Consider the following 24,618-nt stretch of genomic DNA (forward strand, 5'->3'; position numbering starts at 1 on the left):
CTTCACCTTCTGTAGACTTTATCTGGATGACGACAATACTTAAACAACTTCCATCTTCTTTTGTTCCTCAAAAACATCTTTATCGGGAGGGGAAGGAAGAGATGGACTGAAACTATAGGAAGCTTGTTCCCTTTTTTTGTTCTTTGGTTTAGAATTGTGCAGAGAGTCTTAAATTTAAGATGCTTTTATAATTGTAATTAGAACTTTACATTTTGCTCTACGCATATATATATTGACAACTATATCACATATATAATACAAGTTAACAATACATTAGAATAAAAACAGTCATGAAACTGGCGCACATGTTTTACATAATTAAGCAAGCATCGCTAGAACAATCACCGCGGCTCACATTACAGCTCCAGCTATCACAAACTGGCCTACCAAAACTCCAGCAACATCGGCATGGAGGTGGTCGGGTTGGTCCATCACAGCAGCAAGGTCCCCAAACACACAAACGATGACATCGCATGCAACAAAATGGTAGCAGTGGAGGTTGTGGTGGGGGTGGTCCATCACAGCAGCAAGGTCCCCAAACACAGACACGATTGCATCGCATGCAACAAAATGGTAGCAGTGGAGGTTGTGGTGGGGGTTGTGGTGGACGCGGTTCAGGTTGTGGTTTAGGTTGTGGTGGCGGTTGAGGTTGAGGTTGTGGTTGTGGTTGTGGTTGTGGTGGCGGTGGTGGTCGCGGTTTCGGTGGCGATGGCGGTGAAGGCCTGGGTGGGGGTGGCGATGGTTTGATGATCTTAATGCCCTTGATGGAACCGCCACCCTTGCGGCATAACTTGTCCCTGAACTTCTCCGGACAGCAACATACGACGGTGATAGTCACCGTGTTGGCCTTCTCGTCGAATCTCTGGTCTCGTATTTCTCTTGTCCACAAAAGTCATCATAAAATTATCAAAACTTTCTCGACTAGAGCTCAGTCATCAACATACTATGCTTGCTGTTCAATACTATAAATAGATAAAATCACAAATACTACAAACAACCAAATGTGCAAATATCCGCAAAGACAAGACAGAAACTCACGAGGGAACTTAGAGAGTAGTTTCTTGACCTTGTTGTAGCAGCGACGGCACTGAAGGTCTACCTTCAGCTCCATTGTTGTCACCTACATCCGTACACATATCAGAGTGGTTTTCCATATCTCAGGGAAAGGAAAAGTAACATGTACGGTGAAACAAACCATTAGGAAACATAGATTTTTTGCTACTGTCAGACAAGTGGAATGCAAGTACAAGATTCAGGTTCTGACATGAGAAGAATTGGCAGAGAAGCCATTCAAGAGCAAACAGCCACAGAACCCAAAAATAAGAATAAACTTTTTACAAAAAGTAATAGCCACAGAAATGTGTTACGGGGAAACGGACAAGGGATAAAAAAAAAAAGCAATAATTAAGAAATTGGGTGCTTGCTGATAAGTAGTGTTAGAAACAGATAAAAGAGATAAGATTTAGAAACCTTCTTCTCCTCCATTGTTTCAGCTTGGACTTGGAAATCCCGAATCTGAACCGAAAAGATAGAATGAAGCAAGGCAAAGCTGATGAAATGAAGAATTAATATAGTGAGTGAAACTGACCGTAAGCTACAAAGACCAAGAGGGATGAACTGGTTAATGACCCAAGTTAAGCTTCATTGTTTTTCATGGCCCGAGAATGTGGTACGCTCAATGGCCACCAAATAAAAGGGTGAAATCAAAGGTTTTTTTGGTTTTTGTTTTTTCACTCAAAGGATATAGATGTGACCGACTATCGTGTGGCGCAGCTCACTTTAACAATATCCATGGCTATGCTTTACATGGACTTGGTTAGCCTGTGAATTTTAAAGGCCTGCCAACCCAATCAAGGGAAAAATATAATACAAAAGGCATTTCGGGCCAGGATCACTTGTTTCGGTTCTGCACCCAAGCATTGACAGGACCCAAATTGCCTCAAATTATCAAGAAAATTCTAAATTATAAAGGGATTTTGTTTTCCTTTATTGCTTTCTATATCAGCCACAAAACCCAACTTTCTTTATTGTTTTCTGCATTTCAATGCCACAAAAGCACAAAATTTAAAAGATTTGAGATAAATTACTTCCTTTTATGTATAACTAGTAGTAAAGTTTCATGTGAACTGTCCCCCACCGGCCAACCCCTCAAAAAAAAGTTCTATTTGAATGTACGAAGAAATCAAGAAAAATTATCATGCTGAAACGATGATGAATCAGCAAAAGCATTGAATCTTTATTTCTTTATTGTTAATTTTTTAAATTCAGTCATATGAACCTAAATTAGTCTCCAAGTCTATTTAATGTGTATTCGAAGCTAGCTAGTAGCAACTCGAAGGAAGGCTTCCTTGGATGCTGAGCTGACCACCAACAATGGGTATCCTTTTTATTATATTAGACTATGACCCGTGCGATGCACACGGGTCTCTTTTTATTTGTTTTTTTTTTATTTGTTTTTTTTATTTTTTTTTCTATACCCTTCGTGTGAGTAAAGGAGGAAACTCTTTTGGGATTTCTTTTTAAATATGTTATAAATTTATAGAAGCTACGATTAATGATTCCTTTTTATTCGACTTAACTATTCTCCGATCTAAATTTTTATACAGTCCTTAATGCCATCCACTCACTAAGTCACTTTCTCCATTATGTCTTGTTGCTAAATCATACCTCACTTTCTTTATAATTTCTCCTTCGAGTCCCGTCTGTTTCAATCACCATTCACCAGGCTTAAGTCTTAATTTGCATATATGTACTGGTCGATATGTTTGAAGTGGCCTGCAGCTAGGAATTGCAGTCGATAAAATATTCATTAATTATAAAGTAATATATAAAAAAAATAAGTAGGCCAAAACTAATTAAGATTCTAATGCTTGAGGGTAGCCTAGTTGCTTATGCAAGGCCAAAACGGTTGGCGCCTAAGGGGAAAAAAGGATGGTGGCTGTCAATGCCATCGTCAGGAAAGAATAATATGATGTGTATCAGTCCCAATTTACAATAATTGCCTGCAACCGATGCAACCAAAACACCCTGCTACTGCTCTAACATGTCTCACATATGCCGTAATCAAATTTGGTTGCTTTATCAGAACTTAAGTGGGGAAGCATCCACGTTGGCCCAGCCTTTCACCTTCTGCAGATATAGAGATTCAGAACACAGTGTAAACATGGAGATAAGTGTTTGATGTCGGTTGTCTGCTGGCTGGAAAATATTGCAATTCGAAACTTGATATGAATATGCAGCGCCTGATCACCTGCTGCAAATCGATGAAACGTTGCTTTCATTTCACGTGAACGTTTCCGGATGCTACTTGTCTTTTGTTGGTTTGGCTTTTTCCACAATATTCAATCAAGCAATCGTATGAATATGATCTGCTTTGTGGGAAGAGACGTGTCTGAAATGGTTCCTTAATCCGATGACCATTTGTCAATGAATTCCTTCTCAACATATACATATATTTTTACGGCAAGGATATCCAATATACGATATCTTAGACTTTAGCCGGATGACGAAAATCCTTAACAACTTTCATTTTCTTTTGTTCTTCGAAATCCGGGAGGGGATCTTGAAAACAGAAAACAGTGAACACAGAAGAAGAAGAAGAAGAGATGGACTGAAAGTAGGGAAGCTTGTTCCTCTTTCTTTCTTTCTTTCCTTTTTACTACTGTTTGGGTTGCGTGTAAATGAAGGCATTACGTCACACGGCATTAAGCTACAGTTTCTAGATGACTGGCTGCTTTTCCGAAACGAATCTACCAACCATTCATGAAACTATTTAAAACTTGTAAAATATTCTGTGACCATGTGTCTGGATTTGTATATATCATCTTTTAACTGAAAGACATAGCCTAAAAAGATAAAGCACAAAGTGAGAGAAAAAGCAAACACACCATGGAAATGCAAATCATTAACAGATACTTTTTTATTTATTAAATAAATAAAAAAGGGCCACAAACTTTTTGTAAGTCTGAAATGACCCATCGGTTGTCCACCACCACCAACCTTATTAGTTTTTCTTATATGACCTACGAAATGTCTATAGTCGAGAAGGAAAAAGCAATTTCTTGTTTATGGATAACTAAAAAGAAAAACAATTTCACATGGGAGTAAAACTGACTCAATATTCAACAGAGACAACTAGAAGATTATCAGTGATGTCATGGAAATTGACGATGCTCATTTAGTATGTGCCACGTTACATAATTGAGCAAGCTTGGGGGTTTTCTTCGCTTAAACACTCTCCGCGACTCGTATAACAGTACTTGTAGTCGCCGCCACTGCAGCCCCAGCTATCATAAACTGGTCTACCATAAGTCTCGTAACATGGGCGTGGCGGTGGTCCACCATAGTAGCAAGGTCCCCCACCACGGCCATGATAACAGTCTGTGCAACAATAACCAAGTGGGGGATAGGCCATTGGCGGTGGAGGTGCCGGTTCTATAGGCTTTGGTGCTGGGGCTGGTGCTGGTGCTGGTGCAGGTGCGGGTGCTGGGGCTGGGGCTGGGGCTGGGGCTGGGGCTGGGGGTTTTTCAGCTTCCTTAGGCTTTTCAGGCTTCTTTTCGGGCACTTTAGGCTTCTCAGCTTCTTTTGGTTTTTCAGGTTTCTTGTCAGGCTCCTTGAGCTTCTTCTCAGGTTCTTTGGGTTTTTCAGGTTTCTTCTCCGGTTCTTTAGGCTTTTCAGGTTTTTTCTCGGCTTCTTTAGGTTTTTCAGGTTTCTTCTCCGGCTCCTTGGGTTTTGGGGGTGGTGGTGGTGGTGGTTTGATCTCAATGCTCTTGATGGATCCGCCACCCTTGCAGCATATCTTGTCCCTGATCTTCTCCGGACTGCAGCATACCACGGTGATCGTCACCGTGTTGGCCTTCTCGTTGTATACCTGGTCTTGTATTTCTCTTGTTCACAAAAGCCATCATCAAATATCAACTCAGTCCATTTCTCACCTAGAGCTCAATCATCAACTTATTATGTTGCTATTCAATACTGTAAACAACCAATGTACATATACATAAAGACAGCCGTTCAAAAAAAAAAAAAACATATGCGCAAAGACGATGGAATCTTACGAGGGATCTTAGAGAGTACTTTCTTCACCTTCTTGTAGCAGCGACAGCACTGAAGGTCTACCTTCAGCACCATAGTCGTCACCTACATCCGTACACATAACAGAGTGGTTTTCCATATTTTAGGCGGAAAAGAAGAGTAAAATACTATGATGAACCATGAAAGAGATAAATTATTCATCTATCACCATTAGCAAACAAAGAACTTTTCTGCATTACAGACAAGGGGAATGGAAGTACAACATTCAGGTTCTGACATGGAAGAATGGGCAGATGAGACATTCAAGAGCATACAGCCACAAAACCAAAAAATAGATTTAACTTTCACAAATGCGTTACAGGGAAACAGGGGACCAAAAAAACAATTCAAAGCAATAACAAAGGAAATGGGCGTTAGCTGTTTAAGTACTGTATGAAACTATAGAGAAAAGAGATAAGATTTGGATACCTTCTTCTCCGCCATAGCTTCAGCTTGGACCTGGAATATCCCAGATCTGAACTGAAAAGATAGAATAAAGCAACGCAAGACTGATCAAATGAAGAATTAATATGTGAGTGGAACAGGCCAAAAGCCGGGAGGGATTCAGAACTCAAGAGCCTTATAAATTAAGCTGAATTGCTTCTTTAAGGCAGCCTAGGTGTCTGGTTTCGTGCACTAACACCCAATAGGTAGAGGACACGTGGGATGTACGTAGAAATTCATATGATCACTAGGAGCGTCCTTATACGAGGGGTTGCTTTTGATTGCTGACCTTCCAATCCTCCCTCCCTTCCTGAACATGTGCTGGCGTTGATGGACACATCTCACCTTCCCATTACAACTTAAATCAAAATTATATCCTAAGGAACAACATTTATTGTTAGGTGCAATTATGAGGCATGTACCCCCACATGCCAACCGTACACGTGTCCCAAGACCTGGTGACTCGCATCTTGCTACATTTGTCCATTCTTCAGGTTCTCTCACCTATCCATTGAGCACCCTAAACTACTGTTAGGGACCCATTTTCTTACTTTCATTTTTATGACCATAGGCAACACGACTTGATTGAACAGTCTTCACCATATGCCTGACTGCACACTGAGTCAGGGTGACGCAAATCTGTGGACGGCCAAGGAGGGGATGATGCCATTCATGAAGCTTAATTTCAAGTACTCCAACTAACCGTACTGATCCTAATCAATTTAGCTTCGTGGCAGCAAATAGTAGCATGGGAACGGGATAATTTTGAACTTAGTTGGTTATGAATAATTTATATGGATAATTAACCTATGGAAGTACACGCATGATCCAAACATGTGTAAGTGCAAGCCATGTGTAAATGGGAAATTAACTCTTACCAGGGAGTAACGCTGGCATTGTGCAAGAATGATTATGAACACATACATTGCAGGCCTTTGACTTTACTGGCAGCTCCTTTCCTATAAAAAATTATTAGGTCCAATGGTCCTAAGTTCCAACCGAGTTCTTGTCGATCCCTAGCAGGGAAATGGATTGGACACCAAAACTCGGAGCGCCTAGGCAGGCCTGTGGGCACTCCTGTAGTGATGTTCATGCTCTCTGACTATTGGGACTCCTTATTGATAAGTCAAATTGAATTTTAAGCCGAATCTTATGACTTTTTGAAGATACTATCTATTTCCTTTTCAACCTTTTGAGAATCGTAAATTATGTTAATGTTTTGGTTGTACCTCGTTACCTCCTTTCCTCTGCCAAAGCAAAGATGTTGGTCCAAGCTTGAGACTCAAACCAGGCAAAGGGTTCATTGTGTCATCAGGCCATACCGGGCCGAACTAAAGATGTAATGAGAAAGGTTGAATTAAATTTCGCAGTGGGCTCAGGAAAAGCTCGTCCATTCTCCAATCGAGAAATGGACTTCATGATGCACGCTAGGCTTTCTTAACTTTTGTTCAAGACCAAAACTCTCAAACATCCATGTCGGCCGAGCCCAAACGACTCCTACTATGATAAGAGGTCAAAATTGAAAATATATTGCCACTAAGATAAAAAAGTGGTAAGCTTTTATTAAATATATTATTGATAAAATGACAACAACACAAGGAATCATGGAAAGGAATATACATACAGTGATCAACCAACAACAAAGCCAAAGCACAACTTTTATTGATCTTTCTTCTACTTCGAAACCTGACACACGCTCACGTCAACACATGCAGAAAGGAAACTTCAAACAATCTTCTTCTTCTTCTTCGTCTTGTTGCAGGCAGTAGCATCTTACATTATTATACAACTTGATCTTTCTTCGTAGTGACAACGGCTTAGAGAACAGCTTGTGCACCTACCGCAAGAACATCCACTACAACCACTGCAGGAAAAGTTACCGCACCGCTTGCATGACCCGCCGTTGCAGCCGCTGCAAGAAGAGCTGCCGCACCCTTTACAAGACCAGCTACTGTATCCACTACAAGACCAGCCGTTGCAGCCGCTGCAAGAAGAGCTGCCGCACCCTTTACAAGACCAGCTACTGTATCCACTACAAGACCAGCCGTTGCACCCGCCACAGGATGAGCTGCCGCACCCTTTACACGCCCAGTTGTTGCACCCACCGCAAGATCGGCCGTTGCAAGAAGAGCTGCCGCAACCTTTACAGTGCCAGTTGCCGTGCCCACTACAAGACCAAGACAAGCCGTTGCATCCGCTACAGGAAGAGCTGCCACACCCTTTACAAGGCTTGCTGCTACAATTGCTACAATACCAGCTGATCCACCCATGACCTGAGCAGCTTTTGCACCCACTACCGCCACACCCACCACACCAAACTCTTTTCCCACAATTCTCATTGCATGCGAGTCTGAATGGAACACCCTTACTCTTCTCGCACGGCCCTTCTCGATGCCACATATGGCATTCCTTACAAAATATCCCTACTATATTAATCGTTTGGTATTCTTTCTTCTCAGGCTCTTTAGTTTTATCCTTGCCAGATTTATCTTTCTCTGTAGTTTTTGTAACCTTATCAGTACCAGGTTTATCTTTAGGTTTAATCTCAATGCTTTTAATGCAACAACCGGCCTTGTCGCATATCTTGCTCCTGATAGACTCAGGATTTCTAGATACCACACTGATCGTCACAGTGTTTGCCTTGTCATCGTATTTCTGATCTCTTATTTCTGTTCAAACATCACACGTAGACATAATCGGTTTCCTTCCAAAATTTTTCTTTGCATGGATAAACAGACAGAATGAGTAAAAGAAGGGATCAGACTTGCCTGGAAATTTACAGAGCACTTTCTTGACCTTCTTATAGCAGCGGTAGCACTGGAGGTCTACTTTCAACACCATTGTTGTAGCCTGTAATAATGCTATTATGAATCAATATACAATGCATAGGTGGATAAAAATTAATTGTATGACCTCTGGCTATGATTACATACAACAAATCAAGAGTGTCATGGTGTTGTCCATTTAAGAAAACATTTTTTTAATATTTTATACTACTTTAAATCTATGCCTTTAATTAACTCTTATAATTACAACTTATCTTTCTGATGTTTTTATTTATGACAATGATACATCTATCGTACTATTTGTCATGCATTGCAGACTGTCAAATCATTTTGTTATTTGGCAAAACATAATTGAATCTGAATAAGTTCATGAAACATAAAAAAATAGCAGTACTCTTGGTAAAGATAGACAACACATGGAAAATACTACTACTCGAGCATAAAAGTACATAAACAAGATGTTCACACCTCTGCCATGGCAGTGGATGATCGATGAAATCTAGTAATAAGACGGGTGGTTTCTTATCAAAGAAAGATAAATAGTCTTGGTGAAACAGAGACTAAAGAGAGAAAATTAAGAGATGGTGGTGTCTTATGAAAACTAAGCTAGCTAGCGTCTTAAATAGACCGAGGGCTCTGGTTCCATGCGCTTATACACGGCCAATGAGAATCCAGCATAGGACGCTGATCAAGATTGTCATTATATGTTAGGATTTTGCACCTTGATAATATTGAATCTATCGGACGTCGAATCTTAATTTGGTTCTGAATGTGCTGGATTGATTGGCACTTCTTACCCTTTCGTCAAATTGACCAAACTAAAATATCTTATCACAACTAACGAAGTCAAGTTTAATTGGAGCTACCCATCTTAAGCACCTAACAACCAACGTTGTTTATAGTAGGAAGAAGGATTCTTATGGAGGTTTGTCATTAATTTGATGATAATCATGCGAGGTTGTCAACGCATTGAAGGATTTTATTCCCCGGTCTTTCTTAATTCCTTATGGGGTGACTTTCATGGAGGCATCTTGACGTTCTATCCATAATCAAACTTAAAAAGGAAAAAACAAAAAAATAATACTACTAATATATATATATATATATATATATATATATATATATATATATACTTTGTCAGAATGCTTCTGTTTTTTTGTTATATTTAGTTTGGTATTTGGACATGCATCGTCCCCACGTGTATTTTGTAAGAGGGTAAAAATCGGCCACCGAAGGCATCACATGCTAAACTAAGCTGTTCTTTGTCATATTCCGCTCTCAAACCTGCCTAAAAAAACTAAAGTTCCTTGAAATGTTCCGGCCAAGAAATTATTTTTCTGTATGATATTCTTGCTTGTTTGTTTTCAATAATAATTGTAGTGGGTCGAAAGATTTTTGCCCAAAGCTTGAAAACCCAAAACTTTTGAGTTCAGCCTCTTTCCTTGTCCCTTGGTTTGGTTCTGGTATCCCTTAAGTGTTAGTCTCAACTGGCCCAGCAATGGGTCCTCTATCGGCCCAAAAGAGTTCCGAATGGTTTCAACTCTAAAGCGTTAACTCTATAGCCTGGCCTGTTGGTAGGCAATGGATTTCTGTTACTGTTTCTGTCAAAGCAAGAAAGCAACGGATTAGGGACATAACCAAAAAACAATGGCTATAGATTACGCACGAAAGAAATGGGGATACGATCATTGACCCGAAAGAGACAGGGAAGTAAAGGCTAAAATAATAGGTGCGAAAGAGGATGGCTATGTTTCCTTTATTTCCCGTTTCAGTTCTCTAAGTGCAGCCAACCCAGCAAGCAGCGGTCGGCCACATTCTAATGAGTTTTAGTTGTTGTACCAGAACCTAGCTTTGCAATGAATTTCGATTGCCTCTCATACATGAAAAATAGGAGAAAAGAAGAAGAAGGAGAAGCAAGCATATTTGGTATGTTGACATCACCATAATCACCATAAGATTAGGAGCGGCATGCAGGCGAAGTTAATGAATAAATTATTTCGGTATCTGTAGAGTATAGCGTAAATGGTTTTTTCTTTCAAGCTACCTACCAGGACCACTTGTGCTAGTATTCTACAATTTCTCGTAACTAACTGTCAAGGCTTTTACTTTCGAGATTCTAACATCAGGCTTCAGAATCACCTTTTTGATCCAGGGAAAGTGCTTGCATCTCCGTTTCGTTTCCCAGTCTAGTAAAATTTTCTACCTTCATTCCAATCTCAGAAGCAATTATTAGTTGAGGATCAATTACTTTTTGAATGGCCCTAGCTACATTTATATGTCAGCACTGAATATATATGATTGCTTGCGCTGTCATTTCATTATTGTTACTACAATTACTAGTATATGGTTTCTAATCATCAGATCTCTATCTGTGTTTAGAAATCCAATTAGCTGTTAGCGTGCTGCTGAACCCACCAGTGTACTGAGACTTTGGCCGTGGGATGTGGGCTGTGGCCTGTGGAAGATTCTCTTGTTTGAGGTGAGCGTCAACTTGTTTACGTGAAGACAGAAAATGAAATCCATCATCCTTTTTCTTTTCTTTACTTTTCCGGCCCATCTTTTTCTCATACCACTTTGATTTCATTGGAGACTGGAAGAATGACGATAACGCTTATCATCACAAATGTCATTCATTGAATGGTTCTCCACTGGAAGGTCCCCACCCTGATTCTTTCCCTTCGCTTGCTTTTTCCAAGATCCTGAATTCAGAATTCCTGATATGATAGCGTTCCCTGGCGGACCATAAATTGGGGTTTTCGTGTCTGCGATCACTCTTGGGCTTGGAAGTTGGAATCCGAAACCGTGGGCTCCATTTCAAATTATTGTTCATATTTTACATTGTTCTACTTACGTATACATCATGTCCTCTGACAAGCCTGTTTCTTTCTATGCACTACAACAAGTTGCCTCTCCATTACATTTCACTATTCACGGATCAATCACCCTGTAATCCTGCTTGATTAAACTTAGCACTATACCTTAATGAAGATGGATTTTTTTTATCAAACCAAGAATTTCATCGTGGGGTCCTGATTCTAGCTTTGTTTGTCTGAGATCGATGGAAAAGAAAACCTTATCAGGATCTTTTCGGACTTTAATCAGCACCAAAAAGTATGAAATCATCTCAGCATGGAACCAGCAACCAATATTCAAAAGGTTCATACTTTACATACACTGCTTTAAGACCACTTTAATTAACTCTTGGTTAGACCAGGTAATCTCAATCTGAGGGGCTTCGGTTTTGTCCTTAATTGTAGTAATTTTCGAGTGCATGGGATTAAACTTTTGCAGATACTAAAATTTGAAAGTGAGGAGAAATGAAATACAAGTGTATCTGATCTGTGTATGATTATGATATGACCCAAACCGTCCTTTGCTTTATGAGCACAGTACCACCGAGGGTCCTATACTGGGAGCAAATTTAATAGGAAGACAAGGGCAAGTTATGGTATGCTGAGTCAGCTAAAGGACATGTGTCAACCGTGCATTAAACAACTCCACGTCAGATCTGCAGACACGCTATTTAAATCTATTCTTTCTCCTGAGACCCTGACTAAGAGAGAGAGAGAAAGGAGGTTAATTAGGAAGAAAGAAAGAAAGAAAGAGAAGCAAAGGGCGAGTGTGAACAAGTTATAAAGTTCATTGTTTGCATATCTAACTGCATCTGCTGATACAAGTTCTGAAGTTGAGTACTTTCGGAATCATCGCAGAAATGGGTGAAGTAAGTGTTTCTTTGGACCCCTAACTATTAAATGAACTGTTATGTCTTTGTTGGTTGTTGCAATATTCTTTTATGCATGTAAAACGGCTTCTTACTTCCATTATTATCCAACTAAAATGACAGCCAATTTTTGGTCTGATCTTGTTGAATCGCCTCTTCTTCTAACCCTTCAGTTTTGTGAGGTTTATGTAATTATGGTTGTTTGGTCTTTACCTTTTTCTTTTCTTTGGCTTGACGTATAGTCTGAGTTAGAATTATTTTATACGCTTGCTCGTCAATTGTCTGACATGGCTGAGAGCTGATAGTTTCATTACATGTTCTTTGCATGGTAACCAAAGGAGAACAGAGAAGAAAACAAAGGTAAGGAGAAGAAAGAAGAAGCCAAGGATGAAAAGAAGGAAGACGAGAAAAAAGAAGAAAAGAAGGAAGAAGAGCCTCCAGAGATTGTACTCAAGGTTGATATGCACTGTGAAGCTTGTGCTAGAAAAGTTGCAAGAGCCCTGAAAGGATTTGAAGGTCATTATTCTTCCTTTTTTACAACCTTTATTTAGCTCACATAAACCTCCTCATTTTTCACAGAAGATACTTAGAAGAAAGGGGAAAAAATGATATTAACCATTAAAATCAATGAGTAATTCCTTATGAAGCCAAAAAATGGCCAAATCTAACTTACCAGGAGAAAATGGAAAAAGTTTTGATATTATATATATATTATGTGTTAGTTAATACTATTTTAGTTTGATAATAACAGGAGTGGAGGAGGTATCCACAGATAGCAAGGCAAGTAAGGTAGTGGTGAAGGGAAAGACAGCAGATCCCATCAAGGTTTGTGAAAGGCTACAAAAGAAAAGCGGTAGAAAAGTGGAGCTAATTTCACCTTTGCCAAAACCACCAGAAGAGAAGAAGGAAGAAAACAAAGAACCCAAAGAAGAAAAAAAGGAAGAGGTAACAAAACAACAAATAGTTTTTCATAGTTAGGGTATCAAACATAATGATGAGTAATCATATTGTGCACCACTATCTCATATAGTAGTATTAATGAATTTACAGTGGAAAAAGAGGAGTGATAAATACTCGCAGTGCCCATTTTTGACCAACTAAAGTTGGTTTTTGCTTAGACCTTTTTTAATGTCATAGAGATTGGAACACAATCCCTTTTGGGCTTTGGAGTTTGAACTACCTATACTGTGAGACCTGTGAGTGGTGTGCTGTTTCCGTGCTGACATTGATAGTAACAAAACAAGTCGGCCACGGCCACAGGCACATATTACAAGAAGGAAGGAGACTGTTAAGGGTTTAGACCCCACGGTTCCGCAACAAGCGTGTACTGCTCAGAGTCTGCAGGCTGCACCCATGGGGTCAAGCCCTCACGGGTTCAGACTTGATTAAGTTAATTTACTCCTGCATTCATTAGAATTTTGAAACCAACAACATTAAATTATTCGTATAATTAGTAATATTCAGTTACTATCTTGGTGTTTTATCTGCAGAAACAGCTGACTAGTAAAAGTTGTAGTTTAAGACAAATGGGATTTTTGTTTCTGGTAATAGGAGAGTAGTAGGTGGATTATATGAAGAACAAGAATATCTATACAATATATGGTGTAGTGTTTGGTGGTATTCTGCTCATGGTCAGCAAGGTGTTCGAGGCGCTTTGTCCTGTTTTTGCAACTCTCCATCTCATAGGGTGTTGAGCCTGTTGGATTCTTATGTCAACTCGTGCATATCTACCTTGGTGCATACACCTAATTAAGTGAAAAATAGTAACGGAACATGCAATGTCAGTCTTAGAGATTTTTTAGCTTAATTTCATTCATATAATCAGAAGAGCTTTAATTAATTACAGTGGATTGTGACCATTTGCTGGTTTAATCTCTTTGGCAGCCTCCTGCTGCGATAACAGTAGTGATGAAGGTTCGTATGCACTGCGAGGCATGTGCTCAAGTTCTGCAGAAGCGAATCCGAAAGATCCAAGGTACTACAATGTGCAATTCTTTTCTGCTATTTTGCAATCCGATTTCTGGATTATGTCAAGGTTTTAACTTTTCAACATTCATATCTATGTTTCTTACCCCAGCCACGAAGTCATGTAGTAGAGTAAATATTATCCTCGGAAATATAAAATGAAATGATGGGCTATCAGATAAACACCAAGGCTATCAACTATCATCATTTGAACAAAAAAAATACACAATGAATTGCCAAAAGCATCTCACAACAAGAATATTATAATTTAAAGGGTAATACTATCCAATATATGAAACTTCACTGTTTTCAACTGGTAACATTTTCATATCAGAATTAAGTTAAGAAATAAATGTGATATTGGGTGATTTGCGATTATAAAATTGAAGCTATTGCTTGGAATTAATATAGGTGTAGAGTCAGTGGAAACAGATGTGGGAAATGATCAAGTAATAGTAAAAGGCGTTGTAGATCCCACGAAGCTGGTTGATGATGTATACAAGAAAACCAAAAAGCAAGCGTCCATAGTGAAGGATGAGGAAAAGAAGGAAGAAGAGAAGAAAGAAGAGAAGAAGGAAGAGAAAGAAGGAGAGAAGAAAGAAGGTGAAGAAGGCAAAGGAGAAGAAGATACCAAGAGTGATATCAAGCGAAGTGAATACTATCCATCCAAGTTTTACTCGGAGTATGCATATCATCCTGAAATTTTCAGTGATGAGAATCCAAATGCTTGCTCTGTCATGTAACCAGCAATTTCAGTTTTATATTGTATTCTAGTTAGTCAACTGGCCCAATATCCATGCAATTTTCCAGGTAGTATCTATCTGATAATAAGATCTTGCCAGACCAAAAAAGTGCTTGTGCTATCCTTGACATATCCTATGTAATTATGGGTTTTGTTTCTTGTCATCTTTGAGTTCAGAACGATGTATTGGAGTACAGTTCAAGTGATCTTGAAGAAGTTGGCTGTAATAAGTTGACTTGTGTTAAGTTGCTTTCTCTTTATTCACATACTATAGCATACAAAATTTTGTAATCTTCAGAGATATTTGTTATCAGGTTTTCTTAGCCATTCAAAACTCAAAATAAACATGCTCCAGCAGTCTAAAATAATGGGAATCATTTCGTTTCCTGAGCAAACAATATCACACTCTCCTTGATTTTTATACTTCATTGGAGAACATCTATTGGAAGATAGATAGCTAGGTGATCACTGTCTAGCAGATCATATGTGGCAAAACATGAAAAGAAAACAAGTTTGTACTTGATGCTTTTGAATATTCAGTAGTGAAAAAGAATCACATTAGTGCACTGGGAAAGATGCTTTTCCTAATGATCACCTTGGCAATCGACATTAAGTTTGCTAGGTGGTGACTATTGCCGCTAGAATCTACTGAAAAGGTCTCTTTTATAGAAAGCAACAGCGTTGTCTCTAATGTTGGTCAGACGTCTTACATAGCTTTAGGAGAAAATACATATGCCCCAAGTTGGTGTTCTACAGTTCTACAATATTGAACTAAAACCTGGAAATATTGTTTGGTGTGAGAGCGCAATTGAGTTAATATTCTTGACGATATTTGGTGAAAATTGATGTTGTCAAGGAGCCTGCATTTCCACTCATGGTGCGTACTTGACAGCCACTCAAACCCAACATTGGCAAATTCGGCAAGGTCTTAGGACTTGTGGCGGATAGCAGAGGGAGAATTCTACACACAAATCCGTATATGAACACTCGATGCTCCTCGTACCATTTGAGAAGGCAACACTATATGAGCCACTCATGCGGGATACCCTTGGTCCATACCAACTCGAAGGTCTGTATCTGTCAAAACTACAAAGACTTAAACTCGGAACGTGTAGTTTCACATGCTGGGTGGAGCTTGAAAGATAGAATTAAACTTAATAATATAGTGTACAGAATGATGGTAAATTGTTTAACCGCTGCTGAAATGTGGATATATATGCATTATGGAATAATTGGAGATTTCAAGTTGACATTATCGGTTGGACTTTATTTTGTGGAGGTTGCACTACCTGCCGATATATCCTCACTGCAATGTGCAAAGCAATGCCCTGACAAAATGGCACGCTGGGCTGCAACTGGTAAACCGGTATACGAATGGAATCGAACTGCACCACGGGGCCATTGGGTGGGCAGTACCTTTTTTATGCTAATCGAAAATCTAAGGCTCAGGCCTAAGGCCTAACACACGAAAGGTAGAGCAGAGTCGTGAGGTCACAGTCAATGTGACTATTGTCTCTTTGAGCATATGGTGGGGTGGTACCATGTACTGTCATTGGTGAAAAAAAGAAAAGATTAACAATAGCAGAAAGCAAAGAGATTTACATCTCTCTCTGTCACGATTAATTAGTGGAAGAGGGGACCCCTTTAGATTGCAATCGTTCTGATAGTAATTAAGAAGGCCCAGTAGTCCCCTTAAGGCTTCAAGTTGGGTGCATCAGAACTAGGCCCACAACCTCGAGGTCCAGGGCTCTTTTCCCTTCATAAAATGAACTGAAAATGAACCAGGATGTTTTTCCCTGTGGATCTGTCTTCCCAGTCGTTGAACCGTGCGCATAGAGTATCATCACTAACAATTTAACACAATTGATTGATAGCGAATTAAGCTTTCTCACTTGCCGCATTCGAAAACATACGAGCCCATATCTTCTAAAGTTAACTTTTTCTTTTCCTTTTTGTCATCGAATGGAGTAAACATATAATGGCATTGCTGCAGTGTATGACATGGCCAAGGGGAATTCCTGGTGGCTTCAGCCAAATGCAGGACCAAGAATTAAGGGCATAATCTACTGAAATTACAGAAAGAACGTGCATGGTACATCTAGATATACTAGCATGCTTATACAGGTGAGAAGGCATTATGATAAGGTTTACGAGACAATTAACATCTATATAGAGGATACTGTTTTCAAAGTTATTGCCAAAGTGAACACGAATGAATCATGAAACAAGCCTTCTACTAAAAGTTGAAGACCTGGTCGCAATCTTTCACAAATCAACATGATGTAATGCAAGTTGGAAAATTTTTCTATGCAATTAATTCAGCTATATAGAGTCTTCCTGTCTCATCAAGTGACGGTTAGAAGGTGAACCCAAGAGCCCCACCTTATTTGGTATGATGTGGTGGAGGCCGGGTCTTCTTCAATCTAATCTGGAAATTTTTGGCCACATATCAGGTTTCGTTTGGTGTGAATGTAAGTTGGTTTTGTTGGAAAAAAAAAAATACATGAGGGGGCATTGATGGGATCATGGGAAGGGAATGAGGCAACGACTCTAGTTTTTCTAGTGTCTTTCCTTTTCTTTTCTTTTCCTCTATTCTAAATTTCTCTATCTTGTAATTTCTCTTAAGAAACTTAGTCAAAACGTTAAGAAGCTCTTTACAGGAGTGCCTGCATGCATCTGCCAAGTGCACAATTGTTCTTCTTTTCCTGCTATGGTAAAGGGGACTATCTTGATTCTTGATCAGTAAGAACTTACAAAAGGAATTAAAGGACTGTGCACGACCTAATTTTGGACTAATTTGGTGGAAAAACCTCAACAATTAAAGCAAATTAATGCTAAGGAAATTATAGTGAGTCCTTACCCTTACTTTAGCCGGCAGAAAAGGCTTCAACAGAATGGCTTCAAAATCCATCCTGTGTTTTTGAATTAGTCTGAATTTTCACAGACAACCTTCAGTTTTTAAGGGAAAAAAAATACAAAAAACCTTTACAATTCTCTTCTTACTTGATTGGTCGATCACTTTTTGATGACCTGATTGAGAAGGTCCTCCCACATTCTATGGCCATAGGATGGTGAGTTGTCGAGGCCTGTAACTTTTTTGCAAGTAACGGCTTACCTTACCTCGTTCATGCATCAATGTCTCCAGGGAAAGACATGCTCCATGCACTCAAATGGCGTCCAATCTAGATCGAGGTACTTGTTTTTGCACGTTTATGTACTGTAAAAGATGAACATCATTTGAATCTGATCCGCATATCGGAGTTAATGTTATTTAATCATTTCCAACTCATTAGTTTTCTAGAAACTGATAAAAGTTATCTGGTTTAATTTTGTACAACATTTTGTGTTTATTCAACAGAAACTATCATGAATATCACCAACAACGACACCATGGTACAATTAATGCTTGCAAAGGATGCCACGGGAAGGTTGAAATTGATGGTGACCAAGCATGGTGCAGAAAATGCATAAAATCAATTGTCAATTGTATATGAGCCAAGGTAAGAATATTTCATACATATATATATATATATATATATGTATGTATCTATGTATGTATCTAGTTTTGGTTTCATTGGTTGGGGGCACATGCAATGCGGAGTGGAGGAATAAGGACCTTTTAGAGGGGAGGGTCAACTCCAGCGGAGAACTCAGCAACATAAAGAGCAAAGTCTAGGGTCCCTCCACCCATGGGGAGATGATCGGTCTGCAGTCCTCCGTCTGCTATTTCGTGGATTCACCTCCACCCTTCCCAAAGTCTCCGCTCTACCCCACCACATTCAAAGATATAAAAGGAATGCTATTCGGCTTTCATGTTTCTATCAAATGCACGCCTCTTCATTCCAAAGTACTTCCCCCCCACCTTGCAATAGACCATGTCCTCATCACTAAAGAACATTCAGCAAACTTAATGCTGCTGCACAAAAAAAGAGAAAGAAAAACACTTCAAGTTGCAATAAATCAAATATACATAGTGTTTAATGCTGATGCATATGCTTTTCTGATATATCTATTACGACTTGATGAGACTATTAATTGGTTGGAGTTAGAGGGAAGTTTTATTTTTTCTGCTGTCAAATTGGACCCTCAGCCAACCCACCATGGGTGATGGATAAAATTAACCCAATTTCAAAGATGCAAAGAAATTTTATGCTCTACATTATATATAGTGATAAAAATGCACCATGCCGCCATGTTTGCAACAGCTAGGTAAGGATTTAAGGATGGCGGAGGTTTGTAGATTTGGTCTTTGCACTTTTGGAAAGTCGGAACACTGATCAGTATGTCACCACGTGTTTTCGCAGCTGACGGGCTTGAATCCTAAGTGAATGATTGTCCAATCAAAAACAGCTTTCCAAAGTAAATCAGTTTTTGCCAAGTGGATTCCACTCTCCTTGTCTCTTTCCCCAACCAGACATGAGTAGGGCACGAGGTGTTTGTCCTCCGTGGCTACCAACTGTTGGGAGAGTAACGGCGTCCCCCGAGTAGAGCAAACTGATGCTGATCACGGCGTTACGTTACGGAAGCACATCCGACGTGGACGGTCTCGTGTGGGTCCCGGGCTTTGAAAAACCACATGTAAAGACAGGTTGGGTTTTGCTCAGAACAAGACGAGAGTGTGTCGGACGATGGAAAGCACGTGTCTCCTCCCAAAGTCCAAACCTTCCACTTCCATATAATTAGAATTAGTAGTAATAATGGATGGATGAATACGGGGTCAAAAATATTAACCACTTTCCACTTAGTGAAATTTTACTAGTTAAAGCAAACTGTGTAAGCAGAGATTTACCACTTGACCCTCGTCTTTGAATTGACAAAACTGCCACTAATCTTGTAGAAAAACATAATCCTAGTACCATTAACTGGTATTATTGATTAATTTAAGGGGAAAGCATATATGTTTTGTCTTATGCTTTGTCAGTATGGTGAAGAATTGGGGCCTTGGGGGTCTGACCTTGCTAGCTGGCCAGCTAGAGAAGTACAAATACTAGCAGTAAGTAAATCAGATGATAAGATGTAGGTGCAGTTCTTCAGAAAAATATGTGTATAATCAAGTGTTTGAGAGTAAGTAGTAACCCGTGGAGGCTGCATCTAGATTGAACAACAGGAGTTAGTTGTCTATTGTCTAGAAATATTTTAATATAAATTAAGGAGGTGATTGGTGAATTGGTTCGATCCGGGTTTTCATTTTGGATTATGTTGTTGTATGTTCTGGCAAGTATATTTAAACATATATATATATATATATATAATTGAATAGATAAAAGCTTTAGATAATGCCATTTTTGTAAAATAAGAAGAAGAAAGGGCGTTTCTGTCATAACATCTCACTCCCCCGAGTCCCAACTACCCAGCGCAGGCAGAAGCAGTGGCCCGTCCCCCTTGGTCCTTCCTTATATAACCACCTCGCTATTGACACATTTTTTTGACAGAAAAGACCAAACTCGAACTTGCTTTACTTCACCGCTGCTTCTCTTGGGCTCTTTCACTTTTCTTCCCGTCTTGTTAAACTAAAGATAAGAAGGACAACTCTACTTGCTCTTACCATTACCCGTTCCTGCTTCAATGGCCACAAAGAACAGTGAGGACCCAGAGAAACCAAATGGGAACGCCGCCGAGGACGATAGGAGTCCAGTGGAGGAGGTGGCGTTGGTGGTGCCCGAAACCGATGACCCAACTCTGCCAGTGATGACCTTTCGTGCATGGTTTCTTGGTTTGACATCATGCATGCTCCTAATCTTTCTCAACACTTTCTTCACCTACCGCACGCAACCACTCACCATCTCTGCAATCCTCATGCAAATCTCTGTCTTGCCCATTGGCAAGTTCATGGCCAGGACTCTGCCAACCAGGGAGTACAGTCTTCTGGGGCGGAGCTTTAGCCTCAATCCTGGGCCTTTCAACATGAAGGAGCATGTCATCATCACCATCTTCGCCAATTGTGGGGTGTCTTTTGGTGGGGGTGATGCTTACTCCATTGGTGCCATTACTGTCATGAAGGCTTATTATAAACAGAGCTTGAATTTTCTATGTGGCCTCCTTATCGTCTTGACTACTCAGGTTATTTATTAACACTTCTTTTGCTACTTTTTTTCATTTGTCCCTTAATTATTAATCAATCTCGGCTCATCTCACTCCCTTTTTTATGTTATTTTATTATTATTGTGGTTTGTAATTACTATAGCATACGGCAAGACTGATAGTATTTTAAAATTGGTTTAATTAACTGAATCTTTGACTCTTGATAGTGATGAGGTTGTCTGAAACTTGCATCAACAAGTGAAATTGATGTTACTACCAAAGTTGTTGCAATTATAACTTTTTGAGGGGATTTTTCATTAGAAGATATATGCAGGTCGTCACTGTACACTTCATTCCAACTATGAGTGGGGAGAGGGGGGGGGGGGTTTCATTTTAAAGAAAGCCTCTCCCAGAATTCAGTTATTTCCCCCCTCAATTTATACTTCTTATGGAGCTGATAGAGAAACTGTCAATTGCAGGGACTCTGAAATGCTTAAATTTTCTGGACCTTGTCTCACAATTAAAAATGACAGTCTATTTGGCTGTTTCAACTATAAATTTAGTGTATTTGGTTCATCTAATAGTAATATTGTTGATCATGATGATATGCAGATTTTGGGGTATGGATGGGCTGGTATGCTTCGGAGGTACCTGGTTGATCCTGCAGAAATGTGGTGGCCTTCAAACCTGGCTCAGGTTTCTCTATTTAGGTCTGTCCTTTACGATCATTACCCTTCTTTTACCTTATCATGATTTCTGCTTGGCCGCTAGGAAATTTCTTAGAAAGAGATAAGAAAAATGGTCTAGCTTTAGAATCTTAGACTTTTCGTTCACTGGGTCCCGAGGTAACAGAAACCTCTCCTTTTCCCGTGAACTACCAAAACTATGCAATTATCTGACTTTGGCTTGGAAGACTTAACCTACATATTGAGTAGAGCTACAAGTTTTGTTATTTCCATACTGATATTCTCAGCGTCAAAATGGATGGTGACGGTTTATTCTTGTATAAGTTTGAATTCTACTGCTGCCCCAACATTTCATCACTCAAAAGCTTTTGACATAGTGATATCAGATGCATAAATAAACAGTGCAAGCATCTGTGAGTTGGGCTTTGGATGATGCCTTTTGGTTGAATGAATAAGTTAAACATATCTGAGTAATCAAAAACAAGAATGCAACTGTGCAATTATCCCTCTTAAACTCTATTGGAAGAAAAGGTGAATCCTTTTCTTATATCATAACAAAGTGCATGTTCATTCAAGGAGAATTTGTTTCAACAGCTGTCAATTGTCATAATATTCTCTCTGAGGACACGAGGCATAACACCAAGAGTATAAAAGTATTGACAACTGGATGCTGCACAATTTACTTGATATTCTTGCATCTGTGATTAAGATTTTGCTTCTGATTCTATTCTGAAGATCATGGATAAATCTAGTCTTTGTGTGAAGGAACTCATTAAGAAGATGTGATGCCTGGTTTTAGTTTTATTTCCACCAAGATATATTTGATCATCTCAATCACTTTGTAATTTTCCATTCTCAACTTTTTTGTTGCAGAGCACTCCATGAAAAGGACACAAACAAGAAAGGCTTGACTCGAATGAAATTTTTTCTTGTTGCACTTGTGGCAAGCTTTGCTTATTATTCTTTCCCTGGCTATTTATTCCCAGTCTTGACATTCTTCTCATGGGTCTGTTGGGTGTGGCCCCATAGTATCACAGCTCAGCAAATCGGGTCTGGTTACCATGGACTTGGCATTGGTGCCTTCACCCTTGACTGGGCTGGGATCTCAGCTTACCATGGCAGTCCACTGGTTACACCCTGGTCCTCAATTCTCAACGTGGGGATTGGCTTTGTCATGTTTATCTACATCATTGTCCCTCTTTGTTATTGGAAGTTTGACACTTTTGATGCTCGCAAATTCCCAATATTCTCGAATCAGCTGTTTACTTCCAGTGGGCATAAATATGATACAACTAAGATTTTGACACCAGAGTATGATCTAAATATTTCTGCTTATAACAGTTATGGGAAACTCTATCTTAGCCCTCTTTTTGCCCTATCTATCGGATCAGGATTTGCAAGATTCACAGCAACCCTCACTCATGTGGCATTGTTTCATGGCAGGTACACTTTGTGCTTTTTTAAGACTTTTGAGTAATGTCATCAGTGGCTATTTGAATAATGCTAAAGTTTTCTTAACTATAATTTATACTTTACTCATATTTGCAAGTATGTTCTTCAACCTTTTGTAATAAGATATTGATAGGAGAGATTACAAAGAGTCCTTGAGTCTGTATGCTTTTGTCATCAGAAATTTCTCATTCAGGTCAACTAAACATTGTCAATTTCTTTTATCTAGTGATATTCTGAAGCAGAGCCGATCAGCAATGAAGAATGTGAAGCTGGACATCCATGCAAGGCTGATGAAAAGATACAAACAAGTGCCTGAATGGTGGTTTTTCATTTTATTGATCGGAAGTATTGCTCTATCACTCTTGATGTCTTTTGTATATAAGGAGGAGGTACAGCTGCCATGGTGGGGTATGCTCTTTGCGTTTGGCCTGGCTTGGATTGTCACCCTTCCTATTGGAGTCATTCAAGCAACTACCAACCAGGTAAATTCTGCTTCTCTTTTGTTGAGACTTTGCTGGAGTGAAATAAACTGGATTATATAGTTTCTAAAATCAGGTTACTTGCTGAAACTTTGCAGCAACCGGGATATGACATTATAGCCCAGTTCATAATTGGTTATGTATTACCTGGAAAGCCCATTGCCAACCTGCTTTTCAAGATTTATGGGCGCATCAGCACTATTCATGCTCTTTCTTTCTTATCTGATCTTAAACTCGGGCACTACATGAAAATCCCTCCACGCTGCATGTACACAGCTCAGGTAGCTTCTGTCAAGGAGCTTTACATTAAGACTTCTAAAGATCTACCTCTCATGTAGTGTCAAATGATTGAACCTGTTTTTATTCTTTCCCAGCTTGTGGGAACTCTAGTTGCAGGTACTGTCAACCTTGCAGTTGCATGGTGGATGTTAGATAGCATTGACAACATCTGTGATGTAGAAGGAAAGCATCCTGAAAGCCCATGGACTTGTCCTAAATATCGAGTCACCTTTGATGCTTCTGTTATCTGGGGTCTAATTGGACCAAAGAGACTTTTCGGACCAGGAGGGCTGTACCGCAACTTAGTATGGTTGTTCCTCATTGGAGCGGTGTTGCCTGTTCCTGTCTGGGTACTAAGCAAGATCTTCCCTGAAAAGAAATGGATTCCCTTGATTAACATACCAGTTATATCATATGGTTTTGCCGGAATGCCACCTGCAACTCCCACCAACATTGCAAGCTGGCTCATTACTGGAACCATTTTCAACTATTTCGTGTTTAGGTACCACAAGAGCTGGTGGCAGAAATATAACTACGTTCTATCTGCAGCATTAGATGCTGGAACTGCCTTCATGGGTGTTTTACTGTTCTTCGCTTTGCAAAATGAGGGCCATAACGTGAAATGGTGGGGCACTGAGGTTGATCATTGTCCTCTGGCATCATGTCCTACAGCACCGGGTATCACAGTTGAAGGATGTCCGGTTTTTAAATAGACGTGAAAGTCAAAGAAGAAATGGTTTAAAAATTTTGAGACTACCACATAGCTGTTACAGACAAAATTTTTATGACCATTGATGTACATGCTTTTCTCCTCTCATTGAAGAGGAGGTAATGCTTTTCTTTTATGCCTGATAGCAGAAATTTGCTTTTTCTTCACATGGCTTGTTACTAGCATCTCTTGGCTGTTGCAAGATGAATAAGAAGCTATCCCTGCTGCCTCCGGGAGACTCGCATAATTGTCCTTTGCACT

At 39.6% G+C, this 24,618-nt stretch overlaps 4 protein-coding genes and 1 long non-coding RNA gene across 5 annotated transcripts; 2 read left to right on the forward strand and 3 right to left on the reverse strand.

Annotated features, from left to right (window-relative positions):
- Positions 1–734: 734 nt before the first annotated feature.
- LOC18597327 (uncharacterized) lies at positions 735–1,831 on the reverse strand. The gene is made up of 3 exons (XR_016027003.1): positions 1,471–1,831; positions 1,039–1,120; positions 735–878 (listed from the first exon to the last, which is right to left on the reverse strand). It is a non-coding gene; the product is annotated as an uncharacterized LOC18597327 (long non-coding RNA).
- A 2,060-nt stretch (positions 1,832–3,891) lies between these two features.
- LOC18597328 (uncharacterized) lies at positions 3,892–5,662 on the reverse strand. Its single transcript, XM_018123138.2, has 3 exons — positions 5,503–5,662; positions 5,058–5,139; positions 3,892–4,884 (listed from the first exon to the last, which is right to left on the reverse strand). The coding sequence occupies exons 1-3, from the start codon at positions 5,515–5,517 to the stop codon at positions 4,193–4,195; spliced, it is 789 nt and encodes a 262-aa protein (XP_017978627.2). The 5' UTR covers positions 5,518–5,662; the 3' UTR covers positions 3,892–4,192.
- A 1,412-nt stretch (positions 5,663–7,074) lies between these two features.
- On the reverse strand, positions 7,075–8,889 carry LOC18597332 (uncharacterized). The gene is made up of 3 exons (XM_018123135.2): positions 8,772–8,889; positions 8,286–8,367; positions 7,075–8,186 (listed from the first exon to the last, which is right to left on the reverse strand). The coding sequence occupies exons 1-3, from the start codon at positions 8,778–8,780 to the stop codon at positions 7,291–7,293; spliced, it is 987 nt and encodes a 328-aa protein (XP_017978624.2). The 5' UTR covers positions 8,781–8,889; the 3' UTR covers positions 7,075–7,290.
- Positions 8,890–11,841: 2,952 nt separating this feature from the next.
- On the forward strand, positions 11,842–14,976 carry LOC18597333 (heavy metal-associated isoprenylated plant protein 7-like). The gene is made up of 5 exons (XM_007026295.3): positions 11,842–12,024; positions 12,363–12,540; positions 12,776–12,969; positions 13,909–13,999; positions 14,401–14,976. Exons 1-5 carry the CDS (start codon positions 12,016–12,018, stop codon positions 14,730–14,732), a joined length of 804 nt encoding a protein of 267 aa, XP_007026357.1. The 5' UTR covers positions 11,842–12,015; the 3' UTR covers positions 14,733–14,976.
- A 5,168-nt stretch (positions 14,977–20,144) lies between these two features.
- Positions 20,145–24,604, forward strand: OPT3 (oligopeptide transporter). The gene is made up of 6 exons (XM_007026300.3): positions 20,145–20,791; positions 21,365–21,462; positions 22,312–22,881; positions 23,117–23,372; positions 23,468–23,650; positions 23,744–24,604. The coding sequence occupies exons 1-6, from the start codon at positions 20,297–20,299 to the stop codon at positions 24,359–24,361; spliced, it is 2,220 nt and encodes a 739-aa protein (XP_007026362.3). The 5' UTR covers positions 20,145–20,296; the 3' UTR covers positions 24,362–24,604.
- Positions 24,605–24,618: the final 14 nt, after the last annotated feature.

The sequence above is a fragment of the Theobroma cacao genome, chromosome 6 (genome assembly GCF_053813885.1).
Source record: "Theobroma cacao isolate CCN51 chromosome 6, ASM5381388v1, whole genome shotgun sequence".
Lineage (NCBI taxonomy): Eukaryota > Viridiplantae > Streptophyta > Magnoliopsida > Malvales > Malvaceae > Theobroma > Theobroma cacao.